This window comes from Physeter macrocephalus, chromosome 14 (assembly GCF_002837175.3).
Source record: "Physeter macrocephalus isolate SW-GA chromosome 14, ASM283717v5, whole genome shotgun sequence".
NCBI lineage: Eukaryota > Metazoa > Chordata > Mammalia > Artiodactyla > Physeteridae > Physeter > Physeter macrocephalus.
This window is the reverse complement of record NC_041227.1, coordinates 55,571,625-55,595,383: the sequence shown is the minus strand read 5'-3', so window position 1 is coordinate 55,595,383 and position 23,759 is coordinate 55,571,625. Positions and strand designations below refer to the sequence as shown.

At 42.8% G+C, this 23,759-nt stretch overlaps 2 protein-coding genes across 2 annotated transcripts in view; one reads left to right on the top strand and one right to left on the bottom strand.

Moving 5' to 3' along the window:
- LOC114487545 (sorting nexin-29-like) overlaps nucleotides 1–1,450 on the top strand; it is a 54,344-nt gene extending 52,894 nt beyond the window's left edge. The window contains exon 10 of the mRNA XM_028498020.1: nucleotides 1,362–1,450. Coding sequence (XP_028353821.1) covers nucleotides 1,362–1,450 — 89 coding nt within the window. The remainder of the gene's footprint in view (nucleotides 1–1,361) is intronic.
- Nucleotides 1,451–2,753: 1,303 nt separating this feature from the next.
- TNFRSF17 (TNF receptor superfamily member 17) lies at nucleotides 2,754–5,426 on the bottom strand. Its single transcript, XM_024123276.3, has 3 exons — nucleotides 5,132–5,426; nucleotides 4,646–4,777; nucleotides 2,754–3,140 (listed from the first exon to the last, which is right to left on the bottom strand). Exons 1-3 carry the CDS (start codon nucleotides 5,424–5,426, stop codon nucleotides 2,872–2,874), a joined length of 696 nt encoding a protein of 231 aa, XP_023979044.1. The 3' UTR covers nucleotides 2,754–2,871.
- Nucleotides 5,427–23,759: the final 18,333 nt, after the last annotated feature.

Sequence of the window (23,759 nt, the reverse complement as noted above, 5' to 3'; positions counted from 1 at the left end):
TGAATTGAGGCCCCCACGGGGAAATGGAGCCAGAATTCCAGCCGAGTTCTGCGTGACCCACATCCCCATGGTCTTCCTACTACATTGCTTCTCAACATATACTCTCTGGCCCCTGGAAATTTACCTTTTGGATTCAGCAGAGATCGAGAGATCTTTGGAGAAGGATGCTCTGCAGCATTATTTATAATAGAGAAAAAGTGAAAAGCACCAAAGCCAGGTTACGGAAGAATAGCTAAGCAAATCATGGCCCACCTCACAAAGAAGCTCGTAGTTGAAAGTGCTAATTATAAAGGTTATGGAAATGCAAGGAAAGGCCAGTTATAATAGAATGAGTTAAAAAAAGCCCCATGCAGGGAACTCCCCCGTGGTCCAGTGGTTAAGCCAACATGCTTCCTCTGCAGGGGGCATGGGTTTGATCCCTGGTCAGGGAACTGGTAAGATCCCACATGCCACACGGTTTGGCAAAAAAAAAAAATCCCCATGCAAAATGGTCTGTACTCCATGATTACAATTGTGTCAAACTCAAAATACAGCCATGTGCAGGGACTATGATAGAATGTAAAAATGAAAACACTTGTGTGTTTGGTTGGTGGGGTTGTTTTCCCCATTTTCAAAATTGTACTTTGTAATTGTTGCTAATTTGTTATTCTAGTTAAAGAGTCAGTGTGTCTGAATCCCTCCTCTCCCCCACAGAAAGCCTAGTTTAGGTCTGTCGGCCTCTGTAACTTTTGGTGAGACATCACATTCTTGCTTCATGGAATTGTCATGAGGCTACGTGTTATACCTTCTCCTAGCGCCCTGTACCCTTTCTTCATGGCACTTGAGATGGGATAGGTTATTGAACTCGTAGAGGGTGCTTTACATTTTCCACCACCAGCCACCCCCCTTTAAGTATTGTAATTCCTTCCTCCCGAGATTTAGCCTGGTACTTGAGGACCAAGAATCAAAAGCCTAAGGTCAGCAGCTCTTCTGGGCTTTTGAAAAAATCCAAACTCATTGAGGGGGGTGAGGGGAAAAGGAAGAAGGCTTGTGAGAAACTAGGAGGAATATTCCCAGGCCATGTAACAGAAAAGGAGTGTGTGCCTGCCCTCAAAGAGACTAGACCTCAAAGCACTAATAAAAACCATGATGGCAACGTAACTAACACAAAGTACTTAACATGAACCAGAAACTTTTCATGGGAATATATAAATAAATAAATAATAAATGTATATGTGTGTGTATATCTTCATTTAATCCTTAAAACAACGTTATAAATAGATACTATTATTATCCCCATTTTACAGATGGGGAAACTGAGGCATAGAGTGGTTAAGTAACTTTCTCACAGTCACCCAATGTCTATAACTTCCTAATAACAGAGCCTGGAGTCAAACGCCGAGAGCCAGTGCCTTCACCACTATACTGCGTTGTCTCCTATGGCCCTCAAAAGCCTGGAATGGAGCCATAATGGGCCCTGAGTGGGTAAAAAGTTCCCACCAAGTTTCTCCGTACTCCGAACCTGACACAAAGCCCCAAGACCTTGAGGATCTCTGTTGTGGTGCCAGTGGGCGTCTTAACAATGATCAAAGTCAACAGATTACCAGAGGGCACTGCCTATTGCACAGCCCTTTCCATAGCACCTCAGGACCTTTGCACAACCCAAGGAAGGCAGCCCTCTCCCAATAATGACTAAGATTATAGCCCAAAGAGATGGGGAAACTCAGAAATGGAATTAAATTGATGTGAAGAGAAAAAAGGGAATAGATCAGAATGTCTGGGTTTAAATCTGGCCCTGCCATTTACCGGCTATGTGATCTTGCTCTGATTCAGTTTCTGTCATCATCTGTAACATGCGGATAATAATGATCCACCTACCTTGTGGTTTGTTGTATACATTAAATGAGTTAGTACAGGTAAAGCACTTGGAACAACCCCTAGCACATTAGTAAGGGTAAATAAGTGCTAGCTATCATTATTATTACCTACATGTAGGTGCAAAAACGATACCTAGTACCCATTTATCACAGTTTGCAACTACTTGTTTATTTATATGATTGTAATAATGCCTGATGCCTCCATGAAGCTGAAAGCTCACAAGGTCAGGAACTGGCCATGCACTTCACACTGAATTAGTGTGGCTGGCTCTAGGCGTCTCCTGTAGATAGAAAGTACATAGGATAACCTTGCTTTCCTTTAACAATAAAAAGAAATCCAGGGGCTTCCCTGGTGGCGTAGTGGTTGAGAATCTGCCTGCCAATGCAGGGGACACGGGTTCGAGCCCTGGTCTGGGAAGATCCCACATGCCACGGAGCAACTGGGCCCGTGAGCCACAACTACTGAGCCTGCGCGTCTGGAGCCTGTGCTCCGCAACAAGAGAGGCCGCGATGGTGAGAGGCCCGTGCGCTGCGATGAAGAGTGGCCCCCGCTCACTGCAACTGGAGAAAGCCCTTGCACAGAAACAAAGGCCCAACGCAGCCAAAAAGAAAGAAGAAAGAAAAAAAAAATAAATTTAAAAAAGCAGCACCAGGCTGCTTTCCAGATAATTAAAAAAAAAAAAAAAAAAAAAAAAGAAATCCAGTCTGTTCTGAAATGTATGTGTGCATGTATAGGAGAGAAGTGGTCTAGCCACAGAAATGTGTGACTATGGAATCTACACATTGCAGTGCTTTTTTTTTTCAGTGAGTCAATTTAATCATGAAACCAAGGAAGTTTCCACAGCTAAGCTCCCAAAAATAAGGTAGAAAAATATATCTAACAAAGATTTTCCAGAATTAGAGAACAAAAAGCCATATCATCCACTGATAAGTACAATCATCCTAAAAAGATCTGATACATCATCCTTTTCTTCTGACAAAAGATTTTCCAAGTAGCTCTATACCATCGAAATGGTTAATTAGCTGGGAAAATTGATTTCTCCATCCCCATGACACTCGAGGCAGCTAGCAGGCTGTTGCAGTAGTCGTTTGTTTTCGTGGTGACAAGAATGGTTGCACCTTCTTCCATGGCTGGGAGTGGAAAGAAATGGTCAGAATCGACCTTTGGTTTGCTCCTGACACAGTCTTCACACGTACATTCTTCCACTGTGTACCCGAGGCCTCTCGAAAGAAGAGTTTCCGCACCAGTCCCGTCTTCATTAGCATCCTTCTGGAGAGCCGATCCTGATTATGCAGAAACAGAACCGTTAACCTAAACTTGCTAGGGCGCATGGTTGTGCCAGACTTAGCAGCACACATTCGGGATCAAAGCAACGTGAGATGTGTCTCTTCCCACAGAACAAATAAGTGGGTCCTACACTAGAAGTCATGAACTGACAGACCATGGGCCACATTGGGTTCAAAGACATTGGTTTAGGGCATACAGTGTTTTTAAGTGTTTGCTTGTCTGTTTTACATTGGCCCACATTTGAAAAGCAAGAGATTTTACATACAAATCTAGACAACTGGCCTCTTTTTTTTTTTTTTTTTTTTAAGAAAACAAAATGTGGCCACTAGGAGCCAATATTCCTAGATGGAAGCAATTGGGAGTTGATAGCACCTGTGTCCTTCAAGCAGGGCATGGGCTCCTCTATCACCGAAGCCTCAAGCATCCCACTACATTCGTTTCTCACCCACTTGGCCCTTGGATGCATTAAGGTACTGAGCCTTTCCACACATGTGAAATGACAAATTACCATATGTTACAGCACACCAAAATCAGTCTTGGGTGACACTTTAGAATTCACAGTAAAGATGTTTCTCTTACAGAGCATTTTGTGGCAGATTACTTTTTTTTTTTAATGAATCTGTCATGATCACAGAAGGAAGGAGTCTCCACTACATCCCCATATATGTCTATGAAGGCACGTTTACTACTTCCTCAACCTTCTGCAGTGTAACTCCATCTTCCAAAACGTCACACTAAAGTCACTCCCCACCTGTCTCTCAGACCCCAGGCAAAAAAAGAGAAATGAGTAAATAATATGGAACAGCCATCTCCCTCCCTTTACTGCACTAGAAAGCAAATGAGGTGGATGCTTTACAGATTATGCACGGAAAATACATGCATAAAGAAATAGGGCAATGTCTGCAAAGTGTTCGGGAATTAGATCATGGGCAAAGGTGCTGAAATATTTTTATCTTACAAAGCCTTTAAGTAGAACATTCACTTCTCTGGGATTGTTTTTCTACTGCTTAATAAATATAAAAATCTTTGAGATGATTGCTTAAATAATCCAGGAGCAACTGGTATTCATTTCTAGCATTTTTCGCAGTAAAATGTTCACCCAAGCAAACAACACTTATATTTGTATGAAAATATGGCCACGGATCTTGCCAAATATACTTTTCCCGATAGTACCAAACCTGGCTAGCTGTTTCTGATAGCATGACGTTTAATCAATGTGCTAACTTTGTCAAAGAGATGGATGTTTCCCAAGGAAGCCTCAGTACTTCAAAAGAGTAATTAGAAAAAATGTTGGGGAAGGCTGACATTGTAGGACATCAGCAAAGAAGGTGTAAAAATAGAAAAGAAAGCTCGCTTCTTCCGAGTTCATTTAACCTGTCATCTAACACACTCAAAAGGGCCCTTACCTGATGAGATACTCAACATAAAAAAAGAAAAGGAACTGAAATTCACCATAGCCACCTCTTGGAAACAGATTTCAAAGATCAACCATCAAACCAACCTGTGTTTTTAAATTCCTCCTTTAATGGCTCGGAGCTCATCTTCCTGAGCAAGAACATCAACACGAAAACTGTCAAAGAAACTATCAAGCTGAGGCCCAAACAGGTCCAGAGAATTGCATTTGTTCCTTTCACTGAATTAAAAGAATGTCAGAGAGATAATGAACTGATAACATCACATCCACATCAAGTAAAGATTATTTGCTGTCCAATTCCCCTAATTCCTCAGCATTGACTTTTAAATTCTAAACAATACTTAATTAGGAGAGCTGATAAAAAATCTCTGTTGTTAAGATTGCAGAATAAAATTGAGTTCAGTTCTGAATAATTGTTCATTCCTGTTGGCATTTAAATGATTGCCTAATTTTCTTCCTCTTTTTGATCCAGAAAATATCACCACCTTCCCCGTAATATTTCTTCTTTGAATAAAGTCAATACAGAGAGAAGACTTCACACCAATGAGGAACTGTTCGAGCAGTATTACTTACTTGTATTACAATAACGCTGACATATTAGAGGAGGGGTATTAGGGCATCGAAGGTGACACGGTTTGCAAGCATTCAGCAATCTGTCAAAATATTCATTTTGGAAGCACTGTTGAGCCATCTGGAACAGGATCGCAAAAAGAAACAAGGAAACCACAGAAAGAACAGCATGGGAGGACAAGTAAAATCTCGTCGAGAATTCCCCAGCAAATGTAATGACAGCTGCTAGAATGTCGAGGGAAAAAAAGAACTTCACATCAATGACTTGGTTCTTATGGGGGCTGACTCTTTGTACCATGGCTAAGGATTTGAATACCAACACTAATTCCAGTTTCTAAGTTTGAGGTCTGGGTGGGATAAGAGATGGGGCGTATGTAGCAAGGGCTATGGTTTATACCTGAAACAGAAACTGCTTATTTATAGAGGAAATTTCTCAGGCAGGTGACAGTTGCAGGATGTCGACGAGCCTGAGGCATCAAGCAGAAGGTTCAGTAACCATTTTTGGAGCATCTGTTTGTGAGCTGTGCTGTGCGATGGGCCCCAGGGAGAGAGATAAGACAAGGTCTGTGTCCCTTAAGACTAAAAATCTAACAGAGGAGATAGAAATTCACTCGAATAACCACAAAGTGTAGTAGGAAGATAGAATATGAGAGAGAAGGAATATGAAGCATGCCTACCAGGTTTTAGACCTAGGAAGAATCCCAGAATTCCGACAAATAGGGATTTCTAGGGTAAAAGTTAAATTGGCAAGAGGGGGCAAGATAGGTTTGAGACATAATAATAATATATGAATATTAATATATTATTAATATCTATGTTCCATTGTTGAAATTTTAGAAAATAAACAGTTGAGCATGTAGAAAAATTATCCACAATCATAGCATCCAGAAATAATCACTGTTAGTATTTTGGTGTATCACACAGAGTTTGCAAACAGGCCTGCCAATGTGTTCTTTTTTTTTTTAATTTTTATTTTATTTTATATTACAGTATAGTTGATTTAGAATGTTGTGTTGGTTTCAGGTGTACAGCAAAGTGATTTAGTTATACATATACTTGTATCTATTCTTTTTCAGATTCTTTTCCCATAAAGTTTATTACAGAGTATTGAGTAGAGTTCTCTGTGCTATTGCCAGTGTGTTCTATTTGGCCAACTCCTGGGAGGATTTCTGTAGGTGGATGGAGGGATAGATAGACAGATAAATAGATAGATATATAGGGAGGTGCATTTTCCTTTTTACATAAATGGAATCACATGCGTTTGTTTCTAACCATACTGAGAAATAAATCAAAATCTTACATTCCTCTAGGGTCCAGGCAGTGAGGTCAATGGGTGTGACACCCTGGGTGGGACAACCAGGAGCTGAAAGGGCTGGCCCAGCAGGTCCCAGGCTCCTGCCAAATGGTGACCTTTGGGAGACAGGAAAGGACACAGGAAAAGCATAATTAGAGATAGGCAAGGACAAAGATTACCCCTCCTATCAGCCAAGCAAGGAGAGTTTCAGGAAAGGATAGGAAGCGGGGTCAAATTCTGCAGAAAAGTCAGAGGTGGTGCACTAAGGAAGGGAGTCATTGGTGGCCTTTGAGTATGTCAGTGGGCATATTGTAGGTATTTAAGGAGTGGAGAGAAAGAGGAGGTGGCCAAGGTGGGCCACGCCTGGGAAGTCTGGTGGAAACCAGAACTGAGCTTCGATATCTCTTGGAAAAGAAAGCACTACTGTTTCTGACAGATGTACTGGCTCAGGTGCCTGAAGTCCCATGTAGAAGGACGTTCACTGCAACATTATTTGTATTCACAAGAGCCTGTCCATCAGTGGGGAATCCACTATAGAATACAACAGACACAGCCATTAAAAAGAATGAGACCAATGTGCTCTGATATGAACAATACATCACCAAGTGGAAGATTCAAGGTACTGAACAGTGTGTCTATAATCTTCTCTCCTGTGTTTACAAAATAAAATATGTAGGGTCTATATATAGAGATATAAACATATGCTACATCTGGAAAGATACTCAGGAGACTGATAATAATCACTGCCTCTGGCAAGAGACATAAAGTCCAGGGTGGAAGAAAATTTTAAAAACTTACTTTTCACTGAAAAATCTTTGGTACTGCTTGAATAACTTTTTTAATAATAATGATTATTTTTTTAATAAGAATCATTTTTTTAAAGGGTGGTGTCTTAGTCCATTCAGGCTGCTATACAAAATACCATAGACTGGGTGGCTTATAAACAACAAAAATATATTTCTCACAGTTCTGGAGGCTGGGAAATCCAAGATCAAGGTGTCAGCAGATTTGGTGTCTGGTGAGAGCTCACAGAGAGCTAGCAGTCTTATCACTATAAACTCTCATGGTGGAGGGGGCAGGAGATCTCCCTGGAGTCTCTTTTATAAGGACACTAATCCCATTCATGAGGGCTCCACCCTCATGACCTAATAATCTCCCAAAGACCTCCAAATGCCATCACACTGGGGATTAGGTTTCAACATAAGAATTTGGGGTGGGGGGGCACAAACATTCAGTCTACAGCAACTGGGGAGCTTGGAGGAGGGAAAAGAGTAGAGTGGGAGAAAAGTTTCCTAAAGATGAAGAGCATAGGCTAAGGGGGGAAGAGTAAAGATTAAAGAAGTCAGAGAAACCAGTGATGGGCAGAGTCTGAGACAGTGTGAGGCCTGAAAGCCAAAGCACCAAGGAAGCCCTTCCCTGGCACCCTCACTGAGCCGTTAGAGCAGTGAAGGCCTGCCGAGGTTGCTCTTAATCCCTTGTAGGCCTCGGGCATCTTGGAGAAGCCCAGGAATGGCTCCATCCTCAGAGAGATCACTGCAGACATCTCCTGGCATGTTGCCAAGCCTCTCAGATGTGCTGGGTGGGCTTCCAGGGACCAGGCCAGGAGGCTTCATCTTGCCTCAGGCTCTCTCCCCACAAGCATCTTCTCTCCCCCAGTTGTTTCAAGCTTGAACCAGAGAGCGCAGACCTTGGAGCTGTACCACATCAATGGATGGGCGGCCCAGAGAGGATGGTGATGCCATCCTGCTGAGGCTCCCCAGGGTAGCTCTGGTCCCTCCCCTTCCCCAGGTTTGCTATTCAGCTTGTTCAGCTCTCTCTTTGATTCTGTGAGGAAAACCTGTAATCCTTCCAATAAAATCCCATTTTGGCTTAATTTAGCCAGAGTCAGTTTGGGTTAGTTGCTAACAATCCAAAAATAAAAATAAAATTCTTAACCGTTTTATCCCATTCTTAACTAATTCCTCCAATCTTGCCTGAAATGTCGACAATAGACACTGACTGAGGGCCTTCCCCTTTGCTCCTCAGGATAGGGGTGACTGGTGAATTCTGGAATCTTAGGGTCAGCTACTTCTCCTCCATGACAGGGAAGGAGGTGAGGAAACACAGACAGATAGAGATAAGTGTGCAAAAGGATTTGGGAGATGTCATACTAGTCAGGACTCTTTCCATAAGAAATGACATAAACACTGAAGTTCAAAAAGAATTTACTGGTATTATTGCTGAAAAGTCCAACGGTAAAATCAGCTTTAGTAGCTCGACTTTTGACCAAGTTTCTCTCTGTCACTTGCCTCAGCAATGCCATTTTCTGGGTCTTGGCTCCATTCCCAGGTCTTTTCCTCATGGTCACAAGAGAGCTGCAGCACTTGCAGCCCTCACACACTAATTCCTTCTAAACTCTCCCTCATCATCTCATCTGCTCCCATGTTTTTTTGTTTTCTTGTTTTTTGTTGTTTGTTTTGTTTTCATTTTTGTTTTTTTGGCCATGCCATGTGGCTTGCAGGATCTTAGTTCCCCAACCAGGGATTAAACCCATGCCGCCTGCAGTGGAAGCGCAGAGTTGGGCCACCAGGGAATTCCCTGCTCCCATGGTTTGAAACGTGTTACCTTCCAAATCTATATATCCAACTCCAACCTTGGCCCTGAAATCCAAACCTATCTACCAACTGCCTACTTGGTACATCCATTTCAAGTCTAAGAGGCATCTCAAACTTTATTAAAGTGCATTTGGATTCTCCAAAAGGGAAAGAATGTATGCAGCCTTTTCAAACCTACTTGGTCATTGAATTCCTTTTTTCAAGGACCACCTATGAACATCTAGGAATATATGTTTTATGGAACATAATTTGGGAAAATTCAGGCCAGATTATCTCCACAATTTCCTCCAGTTCTCAAAGACTGTGATTTGGGGTTTAGCAGAGTGACAGTAAGGCAGAAGTAGCATGGTTTTAAAGCAAGGATTTTTTTTTTAAGTTTCTTGATAAAGTTTGTTGATATGATAACATCACCAAAAGAGTGCTGGGTCTGACCTCGCTCTACACAGAAAGAACAGGGAGGAAAACCAATCCCCAAGTCAGCATCAAGCTTCAGCAGCCACTCACCGCTCTAAAGAAGCGAAGAGACGCTGCCTCAAACTTCCAAAGCCATTAGCGTGTTCTGCAAGGAAAAGTCTATCCATTTAAAAGATCCTTTATCCAAATTACTAAACTACCAGCAAGCTTTCACAGCAGAACACTTTGACCTTTTAGCTCTTAACTCCAAACCAACAGTACACAAGTTCTTCCCAGGACTTTAGTAGATTTTTCACTTGGAGAGGGAAATCTAGACCTGCATTAGTCCGGGTTCTCCAGAGAAACAGAACCCACAGAATGTACATATAGAGAGAAAGAGATTTACTCTAAGAAACCGGTTCACACAATTATGGAGGCTGAGAAGTCCTAAGATGTGCAGTTGGCAAGCTGGAGACCCAGGAAAGTAAAACAGTGATGGTATAGTTTCAGTCCAAGTCTGAAGTTCCAGCTCAAGAGCCAATGGTGTGAGTTCCAGTCCAAGAGCCAGCAAGCTCGAGACACAAAAAGAGCTGATGTTTCAATGTCTGAAGACAGGAAAAGACTGGTGTCCCAGCTCAATAGTCAGGCAGATCTTCAACTCTCTGGATGAGGGCAGTCTACTTTTACTCAGTGTACTCATTCAAATGCTAATCACATCCAAAAACACCCACACAGACATACCCAGAATAATCTTTGCCCAAATATCTGGGCCCCATCAAACTGACACATAAAATTAACCATCACAAGGCCCTTGACTACACATCCAATCCTTGCCTTCTGTTGACCTCCTTGAATAACCTCTGTGTTATGCTGCGCTACCTGGTTACTGTAGGAGCTGTGTCTCCCAGAATCCCCATCCCTGCACGGTTCCAGGATAGAGCTGGCCAACAGAGGGACACGAATGAGACTGGGAAAGCGGATGGGAAGCAGCAGCCACTGTTCTCCGAAGGACGTCACAGTCGCATGCAGTGATAGATGGTCACAAAGATGCCTAATGGGTTCAGGTACATCCTCATTCTCCTTTGCTCTACATCCAGCTCTTCTTCCCACCTGCTGGTCCTGCTGACCAACAGCAGCCCCAGCCCCACCATCTTGCCATCAGCTTACCTGCTGATTCACAGAGGCGGGGGCCACACACAACTGTACAAGCTCTCCATCACGGCCCTCTGTTAGCAACTGGATGTTCCCGACTTCTCAGATCAACTGGTCGGTGATTCCTCTGGTCCTAACCTCCCCAGCTCCTCTCACAATTGTGGAAGTTCTGATTCCTACAATATGTTCCTTACGCTGTACCACTCATGGTGGCTCAGCTCCCCTGACCATCCTTGACTGATACACCTCTTTAATCTTGTTGTTTTGAACCTACAGTTGAAATGATTCACTAAGAACTGTCCAGATCCTGCCCGCAGAGTGGCACAGCATTATAATTAAGGCACAAGTTTTGGAGCCAGAAAAATCTGAAGCTCAGCTTCACCACAGTGGATCCTGTGTGGGCTTGGGCAAGTGGTCTAACCTCTCTGAGCCTCAGTTTCCTTATCTGTAACAATGTCCTAGATAATATATCAACTTCCTGGGATTGTTGCCAGTATTAAGTAAGATAAGCTCTAGAACTCATAAATTTATGTGCAGGGCTTCCCTGGTGGCACAGTGGTTAAGAATCCGCCTGCTGATGCAGGGGACATGGGTTCAAGCCCCGGTCCGGGAAGATCCCACATGCCGCGGAGCAACTAAGCCCGTGCACCACAACTACTGAGCCTGCTCTCTAGAGCCTGCAAGCCACAACTACTGAGCCCACGTGCCACAACTACGGAAGCCCACACGCCTAGAGCCCGTGCTCCGCAACAAGAGAAGCCACCACCATGGGAAGTCCGCGCACCGCAACAAAGCGTAGCCCCCACTCGCTGCAACTAGAGAAAGCCCGCGTGCAGCAACGAAGACCCAACACAGCCTAAAATAAATAAATAAATAAATTTATTTATTTTTAAAAATAATAAATTTATGTGCAAATAATTTATGAGCACAGCTCCTGGACCAGAGGAAGTGCTCAGCAAACTTCAGTGATTTTGTTATCATTAACAGGAAGCTCAGAGCCATTCAACCTCTGGGAAGGTTGTTTGCCCAAGTTTGGTTAGAGCAGTATAACCAGGGGAAGACCCCACATAAATGGGATCATCCCCAAACCAAAGTCAGGAAACCAATATTATGCATTAATTGCTGGAATTTCAAATAAATTAATTAAAATGCTAGAATTTCAAGGGATGATGAAGCAAAGGGGCACTGCAAGGGTGGAAGGCAGAATGTGTTTAAGTTTGAGAGATAGATTAAGGCAAGGGGTTAGTACTAAGGTAATGAATAGCGGGCAAAAGTGAGCATTCTCTTTTTATAGGATGTCTGATGTGTAGCACAGAGCAGGCATAGTGGCCTATAGGAAATCTACAAGTTCAGTCCAAAACCCTTACCTTTTCCCAAAGTAGAAAGAGAGCTTCCAGAAATTCAAATATCATTGCAATACTTCATCAACATCTAGATGTTTTAATGTCATTTACTTTGGTGGATGTACATGGTATTTATTATGACACATTATTTTGAGAATCATTATTTAGTGCTTTCTTTAATGAGAGAAGGTTAGACAGTTCTTATTACAGGATTTGGATTTGGATTTGGATTAGGTGATTTGGGAGCCGGTGCAATGAAACAGGCTTAGCTCTGGACTGGATGTTGACAGGTTGTGAGGTTAACTCTATAATTGGGGTATAACTATGTATTAGTCAAGGTTTTCCAGAGAAGCAGAACCCATAGGAGACAGAAAGGAAGATAGATAAAGAGATGAGAGGGAGAGAGAGAGAGAGGGGTATTTCAAGGAATTGGCTCATGCAGTTGTGGGAGCTGGCAAGTCCAAAAATCACAGGGCAGAGCCCAGAAGGCTAAAAATGCAGGGAAGGGTTGATGTTACAGTATTGAGTCCAAAATCCAGGCAGCAAGCAAGGCAGGCTGGAAATTCTAGGGTTTCTATGTTGCAGGCTTGAGGCCAAAACTTTTTGGAGGGAGAGTAAACCTCAGTCTTTGCTCTTAAGGCCTTCAACTGATTGGATGAGGCCCACCCACTTTATGGAGGGTAATCTGCTTTATTCAAAGTCCACTGGTTTGAATGTGAGTCGTGTCTAGAAAATATCTTCACAACAACATCTAGACTGTGTAACTCTGGTGATCACGGGAGCTGTTCCCAAGAATACAGTTCTCTCCTTCTGAGCACAAGGCAGGATTGTACTTTCCATGCCCCTCTTTGGAGTTACACATAGATGAGTAACTTGTTTTTGAATGTAAGCAGAAGGGACATGTGTCACTTGAAGACAGAGGCCAGTGCTTAATTCAACCACATTCTCTTTCTCTCTGCCATGTTGAATAGCAATGCCCCAGCTGTTGACAGCTCCATGGGCCTGGGTTCCAATGGGAGGATGATAGAAGCACAGCCCCAGCTGACCCAGTGGGAGGTTATGGGCTGAATGTTTGTGCCCCCACATTCATTTGCTGAAGCCCTAACTCCCAAAGTGATGGTATTTGGAGGTGAGGCCTTTAGGAGATGATTAAGTTTAGATGAGGTCATGAGAGGGGAGGCCCTTATGATGAGATCAGTGCCTTATAGACACCAGAGAACTTTCTCGAGCACTCGAGTGTCATAGGTGGACACAGGGAGAAGGCAGCCAACTGCAACCCAGGAAGGGAGCTCTCATCAGACACCAAATCTGCTGACACCCTGATCTTGGACTTCCCAGACTCCAGAACGGTGAGAAATAAATTTCTGTTGTTTAATCCACCCAGCCTATGATATTTTGTGATAGCAACCCATGCCTCCTGAGACACGTTGCATGAATGAGATCTGGGTGATGTTTGTTGCTGCAACACAACCTCGTCTATCCTGACTGATACAGAGTCCAGAGCCATGGTATTAACCATTGTGCAGCATTGCCTCTTTACTACCACTGAAAACTTCTTTACGAGCACTAAATATTTCCAAACAAAGTTCGGCTAGTGTACTGCAGTCCAAAATGAAAGAAACCTCAGAAGAACACAAAACTAACAAGGACACAAAGGAACAGCGAACATTAAGGCAGAAACATTGGCCCTCTGGTGTACCCATAAACTGCCAATGATTTGGTTTCTTATTCAACTTGAAACAGAGCCTGGGGGAGTCTGGGCTTGTGCTAAGGGGAGGTGGAGGAGATGAAACAGCTCAGAGCCAGGTTCTAATGAAGCACGAGGCTCAGCATTCCTGCTGGGCGAATCCTGCGATGGCAGATTCCAATGCAAAGCCCTTTTCCTCCCATCTCTCCCTCATACTCAGATCTCTGCACATCCCTCGGAAGCCTGTCTGCTCATGGACATGAAAAGGCTAATTTGATATGGGGCCAAGTCTCAAGGCCGTCTGTTAGTTTTCCAAGAAGATTCCCTTTGAAGACCTGTTCCTCTGAACTCCTGCCATCCCTCAGCCCTATCAGAAATGTCAGCTCTTTAGAATTTTTCAAAGTGGGTTCACTCTGATTTCCAGGGCGTCCTGACTGTTTGCAATTCTAAGACTCGTCACATCAGGGAAGTTTGATTTCTTGTTTTTCAACCACTGACTTCTCCTCGTGACACTTTTTGTCTCCACTGTAAATACCAAAAACCACAGGACACAGAGCATGCTGACAGTGGTGCCTGCATCATTAGATGACTTGAGAAGCAGAAACAAATCCTCTCATTCCATAAATATTGATTGTGTACCCACTACGTACTAGGCACTATGCCAGGCACCGAGGTACACCAGTGAGTTCATTTTAGATGTGGTTCCTGCCATAACGGGGTTTACAGTCTGATGGGGGACACAGAAAAAAAAAAAGAAACTAATAAATAAAGTACCTACAATTGTGAAAGTGCTATTAAGGAAAAAGCACGGTGCTGAGAGAGCCTGAAAGGAGGTGAGTGAGGGTGGAGGGTACAGGGGAAAGAAACTCCTCTGTTAGTCGGGGGCCCTCTGAGAAGCAGTCACCAAGATGGAATTAGATTGCGACAGGTTTTGAGGGGGGAAAACACTTGTGAAGAACACAGGGAGGGAGCCAGAGAAGGGGGAAGAACCTTCAGACCATAATGCAGGTCTAACACCACTGAAGGAGAAGGGCAAGGAAGGGACTTGGGTAGCAAGTGTCTCAGGTTGCAGGGCAAGGTCAGGCTGATGGGCGCGGGGGGGTGCAGTTCTTGAGCCAAAGTTGCTCGTGGAGGAGTCCTGGGTCTCACAGGAATGGGCCTAGTGCACTAGTCCCCTGGCCGTGCTCAGGCCTGGCTGGGGGCAGCCGGGGAAGCCAGGTCTCAGTGGGAAAGCAGTACCAGCTGGAATAGTCAGGCAGGCGGGCTCCCTGCAGCATCTCCCAGGGGTCACCGACACGGCCATCAGACTCCAGGATTGTTTGGAGAGCAGCCCTGCATGATTTCCAAGGGCCTTTCTTATGAGGGGAAACTGCTTTTTAAATTGGATAATGGGTATCTAGGGGTCATTATAATATCTTTTCTACTTTGCATATGTTATGAAAGTTTTATACTATGAAATTTAAAATTTTAGTTTAAAAGTATATGAAAGAATTTATTCCAAGGTATTAAGAAAGCATATCTATGAGTATCCTTTCATGGGTGATTCTTATTTTTGTCTGTATTAATTAATTTTTCCCAATAAATATATATTACTTTTACAATAATAAAAAAGTTATTGTAATTATAAAATTTTAAATACGCATTTTCAAGTGATTTTTTTTAACTGTAAAGTACTTGGAACAGTAATAGTATTTATTAGTAACACACAATTGAGATACCTTAGGTTTAAATCCAACAAAATCCATCTATACACCATGTTAATTTAAATAAAAATTATTTAATATCTTTTTAAAATATTTATTTATTTGGTTGCACCAGGTCTCAGTTGCAGCAGGCGGGCTCCTTAGTTGCGGCTTCAGGCTCCCCAGTTGTGGCATGAAAACTCTTGGTTGCGGCATGCATGTGGGATCTAATTCCCTCACCAGGGATCGAACCACAGCCCCCTGCATTGGGAGCACGGAGGCTTATCCACTGCGCCACCAGGGAAGTCCCTTATTTAAAATCTTAACCAATGACATATAGAATAAAGTCAGTGTGGTATATAGGTGAAGATCATGGTATTTAGAATATGGCAGGCCTGGTTACATTCCAGCTGTTGTCACCTTTTAGATGTCTGACCTGAGCAAATTTCTTCGTGTCTGCAAAGGGGCCAACATCTACCCCATAAGGCGGTTGTAAGACTATTGCAAAGCAATCTATATAATACAATTATTACAGGGCCTAGAACATAGAAATAATCTCTAAGTGGTTTGTCATACATGTTGTTTGATAAATATTTTTAGTTTGAGTAGTTCTATAATCTACAACTTCCACATCACCTGGTGACTATCAGGATCATTGTTAATACAATTTGTACCATGTCACCAATCAATGATCACCTACAAATATTTAATAGTATTACGTGGAGTCTAATAACCTAGACATATTGTACCTCAAAAAGATTAAGAGTATCAGTTAACATGCCATGAAAATTATTTATAAATATACTATGGCTTAGAAAAAGAGATGGCATAATTATTTTACGGTTGTTTCTCTCTCCCGTCAAGTTCAAGAACTTTTACGTTCTCTCCTGTACTTTTGGGAAAATACTCTTTCCTAAGCTATAAATAATTTTAAAACCTACACATTTGTGATTCGATGAATTAATTAGCAGAGTGAGACTGGGCTTTCCTCCATTCCTGTTGTGAAGTCATTCAAACATCTGAAGCAAAAGTGTGTGTTTCACAACTGCTCCACTTCGGTTTCTTCATGAAGGAGATTTGGTACAAAACGCACTGAGGGGTCTTCCCTGGTGGCGCAGTGGTTAAGAATCCACCTGCTGATGCAGGGGACACGGGTTCAAGCCCTGGTCCGGGAAGATCGCACATGCCGCGGAGCAACTAAGCCTGTGCGCCACAACTACTGAGCCTGCGCTCTAGAGCTCTCGAGCCACAATTGCTGAGCCCACGTGCCACAACTGCTGAAGCCCGGGTGCCTAGAGCCCATGCTCTGCAACAAGAGAAGCCACGACGATAAGCCCGTGCACCGCAATAAGAATCCGCCTGCTGATGCAGGGGACACGGGTTCAAGCCCTGGTCCGGGAAGATCGCACATGCCGCGGAGCAACTAAGCCTGTGCGCCACAACTACTGAGCCTGCGCTCTAGAGCTCTCGAGCCACAATTGCTGAGCCCACGTGCCACAACTGCTGAAGCCCGGGTGCCTAGAGCCCATGCTCTGCAACAAGAGAAGCCACGACGATAAGCCCGTGCACCGCAACAAAGAAAAAAAACCGCACTGAGGAAATTGAGAAGGAATCCCAAGCCCCAAGCAGTGGTTGTGTTCTGTGATACATATGTACTGCCATTTTATCACAATCATCTTCCGTAATGTTTCCTCTCAGGGGTGTAGAAAGCCCCAGAACAGATGCCTCTGCTTAAATGTAGAGTGGGGACTTCCCTGGCGGTCCAGCGGTTAAAACTCCGCGCTTCCACCGCAGGGGCCGTGGGTTCAATCCCTGGCCGACAAAAAGTATGTATAAATAGAGGAAGGAAGGAAGGGAGGGAGGGAGGGAGGGAGAAGAGTGAATCCCTGCCATGACCATGACTCAAGGTGACTGTCCCTCTCTCTAGGACACAGACTGCAAAGTTGCCTGTCATGCATCTTCTTTTGTTTCACCTTTTTAATACATAGTACTTTCTTTTCCTGACCTTTGCTGTCGTTTAGATGCAAGAGCGACTTCAAACCACAGGGAACATTCCTGCATAGAATCACCCCTTCATGGAGTCAGACATCCTGATTTAGGATCCTGGCAAAGCACCTGTTACTAGTCACGTGGCTATGTCAAATTTCATAAACGAGTCGGAGCTTTGGAGATTTGGCTACTTTGTGTCAACGAAAAAAATTAATCAATAGTCCAACTAAGAAATAGAAAATTTTATTTGAGCCAACCTAAGAATTATAATGGAGGAGACAGTCTTTCAGAAAGCTCTGAGGACTCTTCCGCCCGTTAGAGGTCAAAGCACAATTATATAAGTTTTTGAGACAAAGGGTTAGAATCAAATAACATCTTACTGACAGTTTACACAATCCCTACTGAGTGGTAGGTCATGGGTCATCAGAGCCCCTTACAAGATTAAGAAGGAAGGTTATCTCCTAAGGAGGTCTGGTTAATGCAGATGCACAATATACACTAAAGGAGAGGGAGGAGGCCCACATGGGTCCCCAAAAAAGTTTAAATTTTTCTTGTCTTGCCATAAAATATTAATTTTATTTCACATTCTGTAAAAGAGAAACAATAATGAAATCACCTAACACATGAGTTGTCGTGAAGATTAAATGAGAAAATATTTAGGACACCAGGGATGCAACTGTGAGGTGGGAATGGTCCACCCAGAGGGAAAGTATTCAATCACTGAAATTGTTTAGAATTGTTTTGGGACACCACTGTAACTCAGTACCTGGCACTCAGTATGGACTCAATAGATGGCAGTCATTTAGAAGTTCAATTTAGGGAATTCCCTGGCAGTCCAGTGGTTAGGACTTGGCACTTTCACTGCCGGGGCCCAGGTTCAATCCCTGGTCTCGGAACTAAGATCCCTCAAGACATGTGCATGGCCAAAAAAGAAAAAAATTTTCAATTTCACGGCCGGGGCCCAGGTTCAATCCCTGGTCTCGGAACTAAGATCCCTCAAGACATGTGCATGGCCAAAAAAGAAAAAAATTTTCAATTTAATTTTAGTTCATGTCATTGTTTTACCTTATTTTATTTTAATAACAGTTCTATTGAGATAAAGTTCACATACCATAAAGTCCATTGTCTTAAACTGTGCAATTTGGTGGTTTTTAGTACATTCACAGAGTTATACATCAATCACCATTATCTTATTCCAGAACATTTGCATCATCCTCTAAAAAACCTCCTACCCATTAGCAGTCACTCTCCATTCTCTGGCAACCACTAATTTGCTTTCTGTCTCTATGCATTTGCTTATTCTGGACATTTCATACAAATGCAATCATACAACATATGGCCTTTTGCGTCTGGCTTCTTTCACTTAGCATAATGCTTTCAAGGTTCATGTGTGTTGTAGCAGGTGTTAGTACGTCTTTCCTCCTGATGGCTGAATAATGTTCTGTTGATCTACTCAAGACCAATTTTCTTTCTCCATTCATCAGTTCACGGACATTTGGGTTGTTTCCACTTCTTAGGTATTATGAATAATGCTTATGAGCATTCATGTGCAAGTCTCTATGTGGACATATATTTTCAGTTCTCTTGGGTGTATACCTAGGAGTAGAATTCTGGGCCAAATGGTAACTCTACATATACCTTTTTTTTTTTTGGCATGTGGGATCTTAGCTCCCCGACCAGGGATCAAACCCACGTCCCTTGCATTGGAAGTGCAGAGTCTTAACCACTGGACTGCCAGGGAAGTCCCTATGTTTAACTTTTTGAACTGCCATCATTTTACTTAATTATTCACCATGGTTTTCACCTTAGTCAACAATTCCTTGTTTCCACAACTACCTCACATCCAAGGGTATCTTAACCATAGCCAGAGACCAGTGTTTCCTAAAATGGCTTTCAAGGAGCACTAAGTCCCAAAAGACGTTCCATGAGAAATAGAGCTCACATTCAAAAAAGTGTAAGAAAATGACGTATGCCACATACCGTAGACTTATAATGCAAGTTTACATTGTGAAATAAAATTCATATTTTATGCCAAGACAAGAAAAATTTAAACATAAAAAATTCTTGTCTGCCCTTTGGCCACCTCTCTCCCTTCTACTGTACACTGTGTATCTACATTACGCATTGATTAAACCTCCCCATCAGCAGCAATACCTGCTCAACCATAAAGAGTGACATGCTCCCAGCATCACCAAGACAACTCCTTAAAAGATGACATTCCTTCTTGAGCTTGTGAGGGGTCACATGACCCACCACAATGATGCTTAGATCTGGATTATGTAAACTGTCAATAATATGTGATTTGATGTACAGCCCCCTGTCTCAAAAAACTTACATAACTGTGCTTTTACTTCTAACAGGTGGAACAGTTCTCAGAGCTTTCTGAGATGCTTTTCCTGGGTTATAATCCTCAAATTTGGCTCGAATAAGATTTTCCATTTCTTTCTTATATTGGCTGATTAATTTTTCATCGACAATATATTAAATATTCTGTGAATATTCTGCATAGAGAATACTGTGGAGTTCAGTGTTTCCCAAACATATGTGATCATGGACCCCTTTCACAGAACATCCATTAACAGAACTGATGTCCTAAGGAACCCATTTTGGGAAATGCTGTTAGAGATGTACACACCATAGGCTAAAATGTACAGGCATTTGTGATAATCAGTGTATTTCTCCAGCCAGTAAATGATTCACTCCCTTTAATGAATTTCAGTATTTGGGGGCAAGAGATAAATTTAATGGAAATGTTTACCAATTTGAACTCCTGGAGGTGGCAGTGCCTAAAGTCACAGATTTTTCAGATATATATGCCAATAAATTCCTTTTCCTTTAAATACATGTGAGTTTCTTTTCTGTCTCTTGCATCTTAAAGAGTCCTACCAATACAATTGAGCTATTTCTGGCTTTCTCTGATAGACACTCAATCCCATCAACTGAAAATGTTACCAACAGGCTCTTTAAATAATCATGCTGAATTTAGGAGTGGTGTTGCCAACCTTGGAATGCTGAAAACCCCTGAATGAGATAGCATCAGGGACCGCTTCCCTTTCCCCTCTTGTTAGCTGTTTTGCGGTAGAGATGGGTCATAACTACAACACACTGTGTTATCAGGGCCTAGAATATATTGGTGAAATGTCCATCATAGGAGAATGATTAATCAAAGTACAGTAAATGCATACTATTTAATAAAACATGAATTTTCTTTAACGATCGCCAATTACCTGACTAGCTGGATTAATCAGCTCTCACCAGTCAGTGTGATGCCCACAGCAAGAGTGGGAGGAGATAGTGAGCTACCACACGTAGGTGAACGTTTGCTCCTATTAGTTGAGCTGTATGCTTATCCCAAAAGTTAACTGTCTGTGTTTCCAAACCTATTTACATTTGTACTTGTCCTTATAATTGTTTGTGTAAATATCACATAAACCAGTGAAAATGTGAAAAATAAAAAGAGTTAGTGTGTTTATGAAAACTAAGTTGGTTGCTTTGGAAAGACTTGATAAAAGCATATCAATTTTTATTCAGTTAAATATTCTCTCTTGGTAGAAACCAATTCTTGAGTTTTCCTAGTTTCATAAATTTTTTTGTTTCTATCAGTATCGTGGGATATTTTGTAAGCCCCATAAACCCAAACCTCTCAGGCTGAGTGGAAACAAGTATACCATCCAAAATATGCACAAAAATGCCTAAATGCATTAGGCATTTGAAAAAAGCAACTTGCTATATATTTTCTTTGACACAGTTAACGTTAGCAGAAATGTTTAATTAATGTATCCCTTCATAGAATAAAGAAAATACAATGATAATTGTCATTATGTGACAAAAAGTACATCTTACCTGAAAATTACTCTTCAGAAAACTCACTGTAGTGAAATCAACATTGAATTTATGATGGCAGACTTTTCCCTATCTATGTTGTTTTGTTTTTAACTTTATGGGCGTTTTTCTTATTTTGTTTTTGTTTTTGTTTTTTGCTTTTGGTTTTTGGGGGGTTTTTTGGCCGTGCCACACAGCTTGTGGGATCTTAGCTCCCCGACCAGGGATTGAATCCGGGCCCTTGGCAGTGAAAGCACTGAGTCCTAACTACTGAACCACCAGGGCATTCCCTTAACTTTATGTTTTGACAAAATGTCATACTTATTGAAATGTTAACATTTTACACTTGCTCTGTAATCTTCCTCTCGCTAGAGCATGCTCTCTCTTTATATGTATAATTATTGTCATTTTTATCAAAGATTTAGGAAGCAACTTTCAGACATGATACTCCTTCACCCTTAAATACTTCAGTGTATCTTCCCTACCAACAAAGGCATTCTACACATAGATACAGTATGATTGTCAAAATCAGGAAATTAATATTGATAATAATTAATACTGATACTATCACCTAAGACCTTATTCAGACTTCACCACTAATGTCTACAGCAAAAGGAAAAAAAAATTTTCCTGCTCCAGAATCCTATCCTGGAACTTGTCTCCTGGAATCTGGAACTCTGCCTCTGTCTTTGTCTTTCACAATCCGGGCATTTCTCAAAGAGCCCAGGCCCTTGGGACTTCCCTGGCAGTCCAGTGTTTAAGACACCGCACTTACACTGCAGGGGCATGGGTTCCATCCCTGGCTGGGGAACTAAGATCCAGTATGCCGTGCTGTGAGGCCAAAAAACAGAAAAAAAAATGTTTTTTAAATAACATAGGGGTGGAGTCAAGATGGCAGTGTGGGAAGACACCAAGTTAGCATTTCCCCACAACTAGGGCGCCTGCCAGCCGTTGGTGGGGGACCCTGATGTCCAAGGAGAAAGGAGGAACCCCCAAGTGAACCAGTAGGATGTGGGGGACAGAGGGGGAAGGAGAAGTGGTGGCCAGACAGGATTGGTGCCCCTGAGACTGGGGAGATCAGGAGAGGTAGGCAAGAGGGGCCCTCCAGGAGGAGGGGAGAGGAGCGAAGGGTGATCGACCAGCCCACTTGAGCCGTGGAGACTGCTGAGCTCTCAGGCAGGTCCCCTGCCCTCCAAAGCCCCCTCCAGGCTTTGTAGGTCCTTGGGGGGCATAGGAGGGAGATCAGGGAGAGGCAGGCGGGAGGGGTTCTCTAGGAGGAGCAAGAGAGGAGTGGAGGGTGATTGCTCCGCTCACTCAGGCCCGGGGAGCCTGCTGAACTCCCAGGCCGGTTCCCTGCCCTCCAAGGTCCCCACTCCCGCTGGCCGCATTGGTCCTGGGAGCATAAGAAGAAGGCAGAGGGGAGAACAGGAGAGGCAGGTGGGAGGGGCCCAGGGGCCCTCCCAGACCCCAGACCAGAGGAGGAGGAGAGGAGAGGAGGGTGTTTTCCCCGCCCACTCAAGCCCAGGAAGCCTGCTGGGCTCCCACGTGAGGTCCCCCGCCCTCTGAGACCAGGGGTGGGGGGCTCGCTGGTGCCCCTTCTGTTCCTGGAGCCTAAGCCCCACCCACCACACCACCAGGGCCTTTTCCAGCCCTGTGGGTCCTGAGCATAGGCCCCGCCCACCACCCAAACCTCGCCCTTGCTTAGGCCCCACCCCCCACAGCCAAGGCCTTTTCCCCTTTTTTTTTGTTTTGTTTTGTTTTCTCTTTTCCCTCCTCCTCTTTTTTACTATTGTGGTACTGTTGTACTTTCCAGTCGTTGATTCATCTATATTTTTATTTTTATATTCTTTCTAACATATCTGTTAGCCTCCTAGTCTAATTTTATTTTTTACTTTGTTATTCTCTTTTTTTTTTTTTTTTTTTTTGCCACCCCACATGGCTTGTGGGATCTTAGTTCAGGAGTCGGGGATCAGGCCGAAGCTCCTGCAGTGGGAGCTGCATGTCAGAACCACTGAACTAACAGAGAGCCTCAGACCCCAGGAAATATTCATTGCAGTGAAGTATCACTGAGGTCCTCATCTCAGCACCAAGACCCATCTCTGCCCAACAGCCTACAAACTCCAGTGTTGGAAGCCTCAGGCCAAACAAGTAAGACAGGAACACAATCCCACTCATTAAAAAAATAAAATAAAATAAAATAAAATAAAAATGAGATGGCAAAAAAATATGTCACAGATGAAGGAGGAAGGTAAAAACATATAAGACCAAATAAATGAAGAAGAATAGGCAACCTACCCAAAAAAGAATTCAGAGTAATGAAAGCAAAGATGATCCAGAATCTCAGAAATAGAATGGAGGCACGGATTGAGAAAATACAAGAAATGTTTAACAAAGATCTAGAAGAACTAAAGAACAAACAAACAGAGATGAACAACACAATAACTGAAATGAAGAATACACTATAAGGAATCATTAACAGAATAACTGAGGCAGAAGAGTAAGTGAGCTGGAAGACAAAATGGTGGAAATAACTGCCAAGGAGCAGAATAAAGAAAAAAGAATGAAAAGAATTGAAGACAATCTCATAGACCTCTGGGACAACACTAAACTCACCAACATTCGAATTATAGGGGTCCCAGAAGAAGAAGAGAAAAAGAAAGGGTCTGAGAAAATAT

Coding starts and splice junctions, on each gene's coding strand:
- TNFRSF17 (XM_024123276.3), bottom strand. CDS start 5,426: ATGGTACAAAGAGTCAGCCCCCATAAGAACCAAGTCATTGATGTGAAG. Junction 4,778..5,131: donor TCAGCGTTATTGTAATACAA/GTAAGTAATACT, acceptor CTTTTAATTCAG/TGAAAGGAACAAATGCAATT. Junction 3,141..4,645: donor GGAGGAATTTAAAAACACAG/GTTGGTTTGATG, acceptor CTGCATAATCAG/GATCGGCTCTCCAGAAGGAT.